The 12678-nt window shown below is 47.2% G+C and overlaps 1 protein-coding gene and 1 non-coding gene across 13 annotated transcripts in view; both read right to left on the bottom strand.

Moving 5' to 3' along the window:
• The window catches only part of UBAP2 (ubiquitin associated protein 2), a 111255-nt gene that overhangs the window by 45646 nt on the left and 52931 nt on the right, over positions 1 to 12678 (bottom strand). For 9 of the 12 annotated variants that reach the window (XM_056542519.1, XM_056542508.1, XM_056542527.1 and 6 more), the window contains exons 13-14: positions 4041 to 4366; positions 2248 to 2417 (exon numbers count right to left, since the gene is read on the bottom strand). In XM_056542519.1, coding sequence (XP_056398494.1) covers positions 2248 to 2417; positions 4041 to 4366 — 496 coding nt within the window. The remainder of the gene's footprint in view (positions 1 to 2247; positions 2418 to 4040; positions 4367 to 12678) is intronic. The other 3 variants (XM_056542587.1, XM_056542609.1, XM_056542598.1) reach the window with 1 other exon arrangement.
• On the bottom strand, positions 3710 to 3790 carry LOC130345908 (small nucleolar RNA SNORD121A). Its single transcript, XR_008884314.1, has one exon. It is a non-coding gene; the product is annotated as a small nucleolar RNA SNORD121A (small nucleolar RNA).

The following is a 12678-nucleotide window of genomic DNA, read 5'->3' as shown; positions in this document are numbered from 1 at the left end:
CCGGGAAACTGGTGGATCCACTGAGGGAGGGGAAACCACCTTAGTGACAAAGACCTTGTCAAATGGATAACGATCTTGAATTGTCTTGATTCCCGGGAATCTCTTGTCTGGATGTTTCCATGTGGTTTCCAGAACGTCGTCAAAGTCAGCGTGAGAGCTGGACTTCTGAGGTGCTGGCTTAGCACGATGAAAGGATACTCCTGGATTGACATCCGAAGATCCCGGGTCCTCTAAGTGAAAGGTGTCTCTTAGGGCTGTAACCAAAGAGTTCACCGTTGCAACTGAGTCCGGGCGGTCCTCTGAGTCAGGTGCCGGCTCGGAAGCCTCGTCCACCAGGGGAATGGGAATGAATAGAGGCAGTCCTGGAGGGGGGCGACTGACAGAGTACGCGGCTCTGGCGTGGCAGAGCGGCGACTCTGAGAACGTCCTCTGGAGGAGCAACATTTGTGCCCAGATGACAGAGGGGGGGCGGGACCCACGAGGGGAACGCTCACGTCTATCTGAAGACTCATTGGAAGAGTCAGACGAGGCACCCCTAGGACGCTTGTGAGAGCGTGAAGTATGCGGAGACGAGGAGCGAGCCCTTCCAGAGGTCCTGCACAGGGAAGACCCCTTCAAGGCAGACACCACTTCCCGGGAGGCCTCAGCCACCGAGCGGGAGACTTGGGTCAAGTCAGCCATATACTGGGTCAGGGAAGAAACCCAAGCTGGGGGAGCGGCTGGATCCACCGGGACCGAAGGGGCATCAGGGGGTACCAGGGGGTCTGGGGGAGCAGTGGAGCAGGCAGGGCAAGTGCACTCGGCAGAGCCAGACATCTTGGTATTACAGTGCTTACAGAGATAGTAAGTCACTGAAGTTCCAGGTCTCTGTTTAGAGGGAGGAACAGCTCTGGGTACGGACATAATGTGTGAAAAGAAGGGAGACTCTCACCCGAGTCTGTGTCCCCTGTCAGCTGCAGTGAGGAAGCTCGCTCTGTGCAGCTAGAGAGTGAAACAGGCCAGCCAATAGGAAGAGAGGGGCGTGCCTGAAGCAAGGCACTAACTAACTGACCCCTTCCTACTGAAATTCGCGCCCGCGGCGCTGATTGGAGGCTGCTTCGCGCCTCTGAGCGCTTCCAGCCCTGTGGGAGGAGCTACAGACGGGCCGAAGAGAACTGTCATGGTGCCTGCTCCTTGTCCCAAGCGCACCTGTCGCCGTTTGTGCGCTCGGGGGAATAGAGCGGGCAGCCAACGCCGGCAGAGACCGCCGGAGAAAAGAAAGAAGCTGGCGCTGAAGCGCCCAGCTCATAGCAGCGCCGCGGCTATCAGCCGTGAATTAGACGCTGCCGGCAAAGTGAAAGTAAGCCGGCGCTGAGAGCGCCCGGCTTGGGACAGCCGCATATAAGGCGCTGTACACCAATACACACGAAGTACACCAATACACGCACACATATGTAAAGTGCCGCAATAAGGCGCTGTGGACGTAGTCGCACCAAGCACACACACACATACATACATAAGTGAAGTGCCCCATATATGATGCCCCTTCAGGTGCCACTGCTCCCCCAAAAATAAAGTGCAGAGCCTGTAAGCTAGCCCCAAAAACTGAAGGTGGGCCAAAACAGGGGGTCTCCAGATGCTGCGAGTCCGTACCTATGGAGAAAAAAGGGGGGAGTACTTACCTCAGTCAGAAGAACTTACCTACTGGAGTCTTCAGTGAAGTCTTCAGTCAGCTTTAGTTACCTGCATCACGCCTGGCTGCTATGCGCGAGCGAGGCGAGCAGGGAAATAGGGGGACCCGGACCCCGTGAGGTACCACCCAAGCGCTGACCGTTGGCGGGGGGGGGGGGGGTTTTAACAGCGCATATACACAATGTCTGTGCCCCCTCACTCGCAATGGGGAAACGGGGAACCGCAGTCCCCGAGTCCCCACCTGAAAACAGCGGGTGTATCCTGCTTGGAGGAGCTGACTTTTTTTTATCACCATAATGTCACACCTCCTAGAGACAGCAAGATACACCCACTGTCTGTGTCCCCCAATGGAGCCGATAGAGAAACACCTTGCAGATGCCCGTTCTTATGACTAGCAACATTGGCCCACAAAAATAGAAATAGAAAAAAAATCTTCCAATGAATTGCCAGAAAATGTACAGTAGTAAGCTTTTAATTTAATGCAAAGCAAAAATAAATTGCTTGCTTTTAGTGTTAATAATGAATGACAATAGTCCATAATAGTCCATCTGATGAAACCAAAGACACTTTCCTCACCTTATGCTCTTTGTATACAAGTTGTTCTGTGTCTGACTTGCATTATCAGGACTTGTGTTAGAGCCAAACTCAGGCAAAGAAGGTTCCGACCCAAACTCCAGGGCTCCAAATTGAACATTTAATCCTGTGACGTCGGCTGATCCTGGCATCTCTACTGCAGACGAGGGAATCTGAGGGAAAAAAATTACAAGATTGCATGTTTTGAGGGCACCGGAGAGTAAGCACAAGTTGTAGCTACAATCAATTAATTCAGTTCTTAACAGGGTACTCTGGAGAGCTGAAATGTATCCCCTATCCACCATATATGTGATAAGTGTCTGGGTGCAGGGGGTCCAACTGCTGGGACACAGGACAGAAATTGTAGACACTCGGGAAGGAGGGGTGGTATAGAAAAACTGCAATGTCATTTCATTGCAGATATAAGGTTCATCAAGATCTATGGCCCAGTTAAAGCTATGACTCAAATAAAAAATACACAATTATTTAATATTCAGACATTGGTTAAGTTGGTATTACAATTACAGTATACTAGCAATGGAGTTGCCCAAGGCTATCAATTAAATGGGATAGGGGCTTATCCAATATTTACCAAATGCAAAGTATACAATATTGCACAGATTCCCGAGTAAGAACACAATGTATCTATGTCACTGAATACACTGTGGCTATCTATACCGCAATGTACAGTACAGACCGAGAGTTTGGACACATCTTCTCATTCAAAGAGTTTTCTTTATTTTCATGACTATGAAAATTGTAGATTCATACTGAAGGCATCAAAACTATGAATTAACACATGTGGAATTATAGACATAACAAAAAAGTGTGAAACAACTGAAAATATGTCATATTCTAGGTGGAAAGTGTCCCCAAGTGCAGCCACAAAAACCATCAAGAGCTACAAAGAAACTGGCTCACATGCGGACCGCCCCAGGAAAGGAAGACCAAGAGTCACCTTTGCTGCGGAGGATAAGTTCATCCAAGTCATCAGCTCAGATTAGAGACCTGGTCAATGCCACACAGAGTTCTAGCAGCAGACACATCTCTAGAACAACTGTTAAGAGGAGACTGTGTGAATCAGGCCTTCATGGTAGAATATCTGCTAGGAAACCTCTGCTAAGGACAGGCAACAAGCAGAAGAGCGTGGAAATCTGTGCTTTGGACTCTACATGCCTGGTTCCCACCGTGAAGCATGGAGGTGGTGGTGGTGTGATGGTGCTTTGCTGGTGACACTGTTGGGGATTTAGTCAAAATTGAAGGCATACTGAACCAGCATGGCTACCACAGCATCTTGCAGCTGCATGCTATTCCACGTGTTAATTCATAGTTTTGATGCCTTCAGTGTGAATCTACAATTTTCATAGTCATGAAAATAAAGAAAACTCTTTGAATGATAAGGTGTGTCCAAACTTTTGGTCTGTACTGTATATGGCACAGAATAATCCTATGATAAAATGCAGTAAACCAGATCACTCAGGCATGTTGTTCTCCACACACAATTCAGATATGTGCTTGGAAATAAATACATCATTGTGCTCTGGACATGGCTAAATTAACAGAAGTATAAAATATAATGTGCTAACGAAACCTTTATAGCAGCTTTTTCCAAACAGTGTGTCTCCAGCTGTTGCAAAACCACAACTCCCAGCATGCCCGGACAGCCAAAGGCTGCGGGGCATGCTGGAAGTTGTAGTTTTGCCACAACTGGAGAGACACAGTTTAGAAAACACTGCTTTATAGTAAAAGGAAAAAAAGATAAAGGAAAAAAAATGTTGAACAAACCATGCACTGACCAATGAATTGTAGCTTGCAGAATAAAAAGGACTGCTCTTCAGGATGCTGACCTTTGAAGTGGGTGGTATCCTCCGTTTCTGGGGTTTTATGTGTTTCTGCTGCTGGGTCTGTTGTACAGACATTGCCTGGGAGTCCAGGGACAGGTTGGGCAGCTGAATCATTTTGCTGACATTGACAGAGCTGTCCACTGGAGAGGTCTCCCGCAGTTTAACCTGTGAGAAGCTCTCCAGGCCAGGAGGGGGTGCAGTGACAGGCTGTATTTGATGCTGCTGCCGCTGTGCGAGCTGACTCAAAACGGGTGAGGGCTCCGGCTGGGATTTGAAATCTGAATTAGGAAAAGGAAGATAAAATATTAGACAAGTCAGATTTATTGATACCTTATGTTAAAATAATTATAATTTCAATAATTCTTAGATTTCTGATCAAGTAGTTATGAAAAAGGAGATGATTTGTACTCACCGTAAAATCTCTTTCTCGCAGCCTTCATTGGGGGACACCTATACTGATGGGTATATGCTCTTGCCACTAGGCGGTGCTGACACTAGGAAAAAAAAGTCGTCTCCTCCCTGGCAGGATATACCCGCCCACTGGAAGTGAGGTAATCAGTTTTGTCTCAAAGCAGTAGGAGAAGCAAACAAAGAAATAAGTCTGAAGGATCCTAGAAAATAATCCCGGATAAAAAAAAAAAAAAACGAAAAGGATTATCCAGACAAAAAAAAAAAAAATTTAGAAATGGGTGGGTGCAGTGCCCCCCAATGAAGGCTACGAGAGAGATTTTACGGTGAGTACAGAAAAAGAAATCTCCTTTTCTCGGTCGCTCTTCATTGGGGGGACACCTATACTGATGGGATATACCAAAGCAGTCCCCTAGGGAGGGGGAAAAAAATAAAAAATAAATAAAAAAAACAGAGAAAGGGAATCAGTCCAGAGACCAAATTCACTCGTCCATAAGGCCTGCGGATGAGATTAGGGCAAGAGACAAGCGAAGCCCAGAAACTGAGCTCCCAGAAGATCCCCCGTCCATGAAGATGGACTAAGACTCCAAAAGGAAGGGACCGTCCATTACAGAGACCCAGGAAAAGGGCGACTAGGAAGCCAGATGGAACGGAACCATCCCGGAAGGGAAGAAATCAACTCCAAAAAACACAGAACCAGACAGAGGGCTAGCCCGGCTAGAAAACAAAAATGGAAAAGGGGCACAACAAGAGAACCCTATCCAGAGTCAACTGACTCAAGAGAACATAGTGGAAAATGCCAGGGAGAGCAGCGTATGCCTGAACAGAAGGCGGCGAGCACAGAAGGTGGAGACCAGAAAACCACTGGAAAAAGAAAGACTGAAACCAGCTCTAGAGACGCCTGGTGCCTAAGATCAATGACCTGAACATATACAGACCCAAAACCCCTGTCCTAGGGGCCCGCTGCGGGCACCCGGGAGACTAAATTAGCTTGACTGGCGTAATCCAGATGACGGGACCGACCTCCATCTCGGGAGGACATGGACCCCAAAGTAGGAGACGGAATGTAATAACTGCCAAAAAAGAGTGTAACACCCTGAAAAGGGGGCATCCCGGAACACCAGAGCGGCCGATATGGGAATTGGAGGCTCCTGAGACTCCCTGAAGGGTAAGTAAACCCAACGTCTGCAAAACGCTCTGGGTGACAAACTTCTGTGTCGAGACAAGGAAAAGTGTAATCGAAAGACCGCACCACAAAAGGGATCGAAGAAGTCTGGGCAGGATCGCTACACATGCCTAAGACCTCAATCATCACTAAGTCCCAAAGAACCAGGAGGACCGACCTAGAAAATAAGGCATATCGCAGCGTCCTAGGACAGTGTCCGAGAAAAGGAGACCAATTGGTCCTGGACCCCAGCGGTCCGAGCAGACCCGAGCACTTCAAAGTAACAACCCGTCAGGACGGGAACGCAAGGGGAAACAAAAGGGAACCTAGCTGGGACTCCCAGGTTCTGGGAACAGGAAGGTTATGCCAGAAGACTGTGGTGTCAGTGCAGCGCAACTGACAGTCAAAGGGAAAGATGAATACACCCTTGCAGGGAAATAGCGCCAAGGGAGGAGGAGCGCAATGGCAGGACCCAAACAACAGACAGTGGCTAGACCGGCTGTTGCCGAGCCATACATGATTGCATAAACTCCTCCAACAGAGGAGAGTGCAAAGGCTGCATGAGCAGCAGATAACCAAGAAACAGGAAGAAAGCCAGGCCGAGACAGTGGGCACTAAGCACACAAGCATGGACAGCAAAAGGCTCTTCTGAATGCTCCAGCAAAAAAACAAGGGCCCAGCCAGATACCCCACCTATACAGTGGGAAAAGAGAGGGGTGATCGAGATGAAACTCAGGCATTGACCATGTCAAGCTCCCTGATCTCCGTACCCCCTGAGGAAAGGGGATTGTCAAAGTGCGGCAGGCACTGTTTGAGCAGGGAAATGCTACCCTACAGCAACAGGACAAAGTACTGGGTGGACGTAGCCCCAAGGTACTCTGCGACAACACATCGAGGTACGGAGGAGCCAATGTGTGTCCCCAAGGAGATCAGAATCCTGGACACTGGTGCTGGGCAAGGATACAAAGTCATGACTACGAATGCAAGAAACACACACACAGCAACCAACTGCGTAGAGAGGGACACCCCAACGGGGAGAAACCCTGGACCAGATGGGCGCCACGGTCGTGTCCAAGGCAACAGAGCAGGCGCCTGAGCCACCCTGCAAAAGGAACCCAGGAAGATACCTGGAGGCATGGGGGGGGGGGGGGGGGGGAGGGGTGCTGATGTGACGGCCCATCAAGCCCCATGTCAGAACAGAGGTGCTCAACCGCCGCAGACCTGTGGAAACAAAGATCACAAGAAGGCCCGAGGCACACCCACAGAGTGAAGGAAAAGTGGGCTCTACACGTGCAGAGGGACCTAAGCATACATAGGGACACAGGCATGGTTGTGGGGTACCATGACTGTGGACACGAAAGAAACCGCAGACATCCAAATATCCTGCAGTATGGAAAACAGGCTAAGCACCCAACGGTGTGTCACAACCATGCCGCTAGCAGACCAATGTGGCACTCTTAGAAAAGGGAACAGAGTGGTGCTGCTGTTGCTGTGAAAGGCCATGGAAACTGCAGGAAATGCCCACACCCCATCTCCTAATGGTGTTATACACCAGGACTGCTGTTGCAGATGCAAGAGATGAAGCATGTATGTGGGAAAGGAAACATGCAGACAGTGACAGGTATAAAGGTACAATGAAGCCACATAGACACGGTGTGGAACTTCCCATGAAAAGTAAGTCACTGGGCTGCAGTCGTGGGAGCGGCAAGAATGGGGGAGGTCACCTGGTGAAACCATGCAACACAGTCTGGCTATATGCATAGGGACCATGGCCACACCAGGTCACTGAAAGTGGGTCAACAGCAGTCAGCCGTGAGAGCAGCGGGCATGTAGAAAGGGAGAGAGTAAAGTAGAGAATCCTGCAAACCAGTATGTGGTGCATTGTACAGGGCAAGTGAGCAACATGGGGTGACTTACTCGAAACTACACCTTGGCAGTGGGTTACCTGAACTTCCGTCCACGTCGTGGGAAGTGTATGGTAGTTGACCCGACGTAGTAGTAAACCATGCAGACAAGCGTCTGGCTGACTGGTAAAGGATTCCTGAACGCACAGGATCACTCCTTCGAACCCTCCCACAGAAAGCGGGTTACTGGAGTGCGGCCGATCTAACGGGCGACCTGGCAGTGTAGGAGACCCAGCAGTCGTAAGGCTAGCTGACTGGCATCAGTCCAGTGTTACATCCAGATTCCTCACACCAGCAGTGAGGTACGGGAACCTGACCATGCCCACAGTAGCCCTGAGATGGGAGACTGATTGCGGTGGAAACCGTGCTGAACAAGTACACTTCCAGGCACTGGTGAAAAGGGGATGACAGCAAGATAGGCGATTACTGTGCCCCTCTGTTGCTTGTGGTGGGGGGAGGCCTAGAAGCCATGGATAGTTTCCCCCATCACCCTGTATAGGGTCCTTAGGACACGCTGGTTCACTCCACACCTCACATGGCAGTGGGGAAAAGGAACTCCAGCCACAGATACATCAGCCATGTGATGAGTGACAGGCAGCAGAGAAAACCATGCAGACCACTGTCTGGCTTACTGGTATGGGTCCATGGTATACAACAAGTCACTCCATCGGACACCTCGCACTAGCAGTGCGGTACCGGAATCCAGACACGGATGCGGCATCTGTGAGATGATTAACAGGCGAGACTACTGTCTGGCATATTATTATCAGGTACAATACCTGCCCGCTCAGGGACACTTCCACTGAGACCTCGCACTGGATGTGGGGACCGGAGCACTCGCCGCAGATGCAGCAGCCTGTAGAGGAGGGATAGATTGTATGCACACTCCAAGCACACTCCCTTGATGGGTGACCAGAGGACATGAGGAGGAACTGTGAAAGCATCTTTATCGTCCGCCAGGAAAGCCATTGCCCCTGCAAGGGCATTCGGCCAGTGCCATCCACAGTTGGGGGATAGGAATTCGGCCGAGTATGGTATGGAATCTTCCAAGCGATTGTGAAATCCCTGGCACAGATCCGCCATGACGGATCACAGACCCTCCCTGACAATCCAGCAGAAAATAGGCATACCAAAGGCATATCTCTGGCAACACAATGGAATTTGCCATATCAGGTCCTCTACAAGGTGACAGAAGCAAATAAAGGGGACCCCATATACAGTCCTTGGAAAGAAGCCATGGAAATTAAGGGCAATTCAAATATGGACCACAAGATGGCACCAAACGCCACCAAATGGTCTGAGAGACCAGCATTAGAGAAGTACTTTTTTAAATTGAACTAAACAGGGTTGAAAAGAGGCGTGGGGAGCAAGGCGCCCTGCGCTGTTGCTTCCCACATGAACCCCTCAGTGACATGGGCTAGAACAGTGACGATGGGACGAAGCAGCGAGTTATAGAACAACCTGCTAAGCCACCGCACTGCTGAGCCAGGGGACAAGAGCGGGCCGGCTGAAAGAGCTCCAGACGGGCTGCTACTTCGGGAGCTGCTAACTGAGCCGCTCTGTCTAACGAGCGCTGAGGGGTGGGTGGGACCCGTACCAAGGGTACACCCCTACAGGCGTTGGCGATAAGGGATTGATGGCCCATACTGTTATGTTCCGTGCCTTTTTGTCGCATGTGGGAGATCCGGTAGCAATGCTCCAGACGCCCAACCTAGAGAAAAAAAACCTAACTAGACACACTTAAGAAAATAATTGACCAGGTCTGGGGAGCTCCAAGACCTGTGTCTTGCCTCCTACTGACACTAGATAAAACTGATTACCTCCCTTCCAGTGGGCGGGTATATTCTGTCAGGGAGGAGCCGACTTTCTCCTAGTGTCAGCACCTCCTTGTGGGAAGAGAATATACACATCAGTATAGGTGTCCCCCAATGAAGCGCGACCGAGAAATTTGTGAAGTTGAATCCTGGCGTCACACTTTCATTCGGGTGTTGCATACTATGCATAACAGTATCTGTTAAGTAATTGTTAAAATTCCTTTATGATATCATTAAAATGGGTTAATGGGAGCCTCAATCAACTTAATACAGAATGTAACACAGAGGAAGAAGTAATCCAAGGAAGTGTGTGTATGGACACTTTGGATTGTGATATTATAAAGGGGTACTCTGGTAATTAAAGGGGAACTATGGTACTACACATCTCATCCCCTATCCACAGGGGACCCCCTGCGATCTTCTGCCCAGCACTCTGGTAATCCACATACATGGATTACTGTTGACCACAGACCAAAGCTTTTTAGGGGTGTGAGAATCATGGCCACTCCAAAGTTTAGCACAGCTGGCATTCTGAACATAAATGTGGGACATAAGCCCATCATTCAGACATCTTATCCCTTATCCTGTAGAGAGGGGATAAGATGTCTAGTACCAGAGTTCCCCTTTAACTTACCCTCTATCCAGAGGATAAGGGATAAGTGTCTGATTGCAGGGGGTCCCAGCTCTTGTCTGGACCACCATCTCTCACCATGCATTGTTGATAGGGAATAAGTTGCTAAGTACCAGAAAACTTCTAACACCGCAACACTGGTAAGCGTGTGCAGGGATGAGGAATGCCTATTGCTCGAAGCCCGGGACATGCAGTCCCGCAGGCGCTGGGCAGGCGATGGGACCTGCCAAGTGCGGTGGCGCTCTGTACTCTGCTATAGAGGAAGCCGGAGGGCTTACCTCTGCTTCCCTGGTATCTGTGGCTTGGTCATTGATAGAGACTGGCTGAACTAGGCTCTATCAATGGATAGTAGAGCACACAGATCAATGGAGTTCAATAGAACTCTATTGATCAGTATGAGGAATCTAATGATTCCTCCTAAAAGAGTAATAATGTGGAAAAAAAAGTTTTAATAAAAGTTTACAAGACACACATTAACCCCTTTCATGTTAAAAGTTCAACTCACCCCTTTTCCTATATAAAAACATGTAAACATAATAAAAATAAACATTTAGTATCGCTGCCTGCGTAATTGTACAAACAATTAAAATATAACATTATTTATCCCATACGGTAAATTACGTAAACGTAAAAAAATACCAAAACACAGAATTGCTATTTTTATAATATCCCAGATTTTTTTTTTTTTAAAACAATTAAAAAGTCAGATCAATACCAAAAAGGTAGATATACAAAAAACAGATTACGGCATAAAAAATTAGCCCTCATACACAGCCTGGTATGCAAAAAAATAAAAAAAGCTACAGGGGTCAAAAAATGGCAATGAAAAAAATTTTGAAAAGTTCTGAATTGTTTTTAAATTAGTAAAACATGAAGGAAACTATACAAATCTGGTATTGCTGTAATCCGGTCGGCCTAAAGTATCAAAAAAACATGTTCGCTCAACCACAAGGTAAAGGGGGTAGAAAAGAAAACCACCAAATTTGCTAAATTATCTTTTACTATTTCAATTTCACTTCACCCATTATATATTTCTCCATCCAACCAAAAGACGCAGCACTCCAGGAATCAGCAAACGTGTATTTATTCCATCATATCAAGTGAGCAAGTAAAGTTTCTGCTCTCTATGGAGCCATTTTCCCGTTTTTCAATCCATAGACAGCAGAAACGTTGCTTGCTGACTTGATATGATGGAATAAATACACGTTTGCTGATTCCTGGAGTGCTGCGTCTTTTGGTTGGATATCTAGGAGAAACCTTGATCTGGTTTTCTGGACGTTGGCACCCACTGCACCAGCAGGTTCGAAGAGTATGTTACTGAAAAATTAAAAGGTATCATTATAGTAGGTAGTTATGGCTATTACAGGGCAAGGAGGAAAAAAAATTAGAGTGTAAAAGCGAAAATTGGTACGGGAAAGTGGATTGTCATGTGGGACAGGTAGATTTTGTTCCGTTTTAGTCCCGTGGACAAGTAGTTTTATTAAATTTCCAGACCCCTGTTGTGCTATGTTGAAAATGAAAGACGACATGTCTACACAAGAGAGTCAAGGAATAATATAAAGCATTAGTCAATACATTAATTGCATTTCAGTTTCTATGTACAACAATGGAATAAAAGGAGAGCTTTGATTCTAATTATAGTAAACCACTGCATAGAGGACTTGAAGACATTCTTGTCAAGCTTCCTGAGAAGCAACTTCAAGTACATACATGGTGGAGGCATGCCAAAAGAGGAAGTGTAGAGGGAATGCTTGTCATCCCTGAAAAGTTCAGCCATAGGAAATAATGCTGACTGTATGACAACAGACTCTAAACAGCAGCTTCTGGGTATAAATAGTGCTGTGTTTACAAGCTTTACTCCCGGCAATGCATTGGTCAGAGAACTCAACGCCCCTAGATCAGAAGTTTTAAAACACTGCAAAACTTATGTTTCTCTAAAAGCACACAAAGCATTTGGCTTCAAAGCCTTCCACTTGTTCACATTGTTATGTTGCAGTCTTGTGCTAAAATAAAATGAGAAACATTTATGTTGGGGAAAAAGAAAAAAAAAAAACACACATTTGCCTCTATCACTACCCTCAATACCCCATGAGAATGTTAGAAATGTTTGCAAATATATTAAAAAAGGAAAAAACTAAGATTTCAAATGGACACACAGTAAGTATTCAATTTGCTAAGAAAGTTAGTTCTGGCTCCTCCTATGTCTTTTAACTCCTTTCTGTTTTTGCACTTAAATTTTTTCCCAAAACATCCCTCCAAAAAATCATTGTGCGACAAAATTGAAGAAAAAAGGCCATTTTGTAAATTTTGGCGGCTTCCGTTTCAGGAAATTTTCCGGTAAAAATTACCACCTCTTTATTCTGTAGGTCCATACAATTAAAATAATACCATACTTATAAGTTAGATTTAGTCTTACTTCTGGAAAAAATTATAACTATCTACACGAAATTATGTTTAATAATGACCCCTATAACGTTTTAATTTTTCCACATATAGCGCAGTACGAGGGCTTCTTGCTCCCCGTGCAGACCTGCGTCCTCTGCCTTCACTCCCCCCCAGCTGTAGCTTCGGAGAGCTGAGGGGAGGAGGCACGTCTGCACGGGGAGATGCATGCGGCACTCACAGGGGAGTATGGAGCGGGCTCAGGATTCCTGCCCACTCCATACTC

This window comes from Hyla sarda, chromosome 1 (genome assembly GCF_029499605.1).
Source record: "Hyla sarda isolate aHylSar1 chromosome 1, aHylSar1.hap1, whole genome shotgun sequence".
Lineage (NCBI taxonomy): Eukaryota > Metazoa > Chordata > Amphibia > Anura > Hylidae > Hyla > Hyla sarda.
The sequence above is the reverse complement of the archived record's forward strand: the minus strand, read 5'-3'. Positions and strand labels throughout refer to the sequence as shown.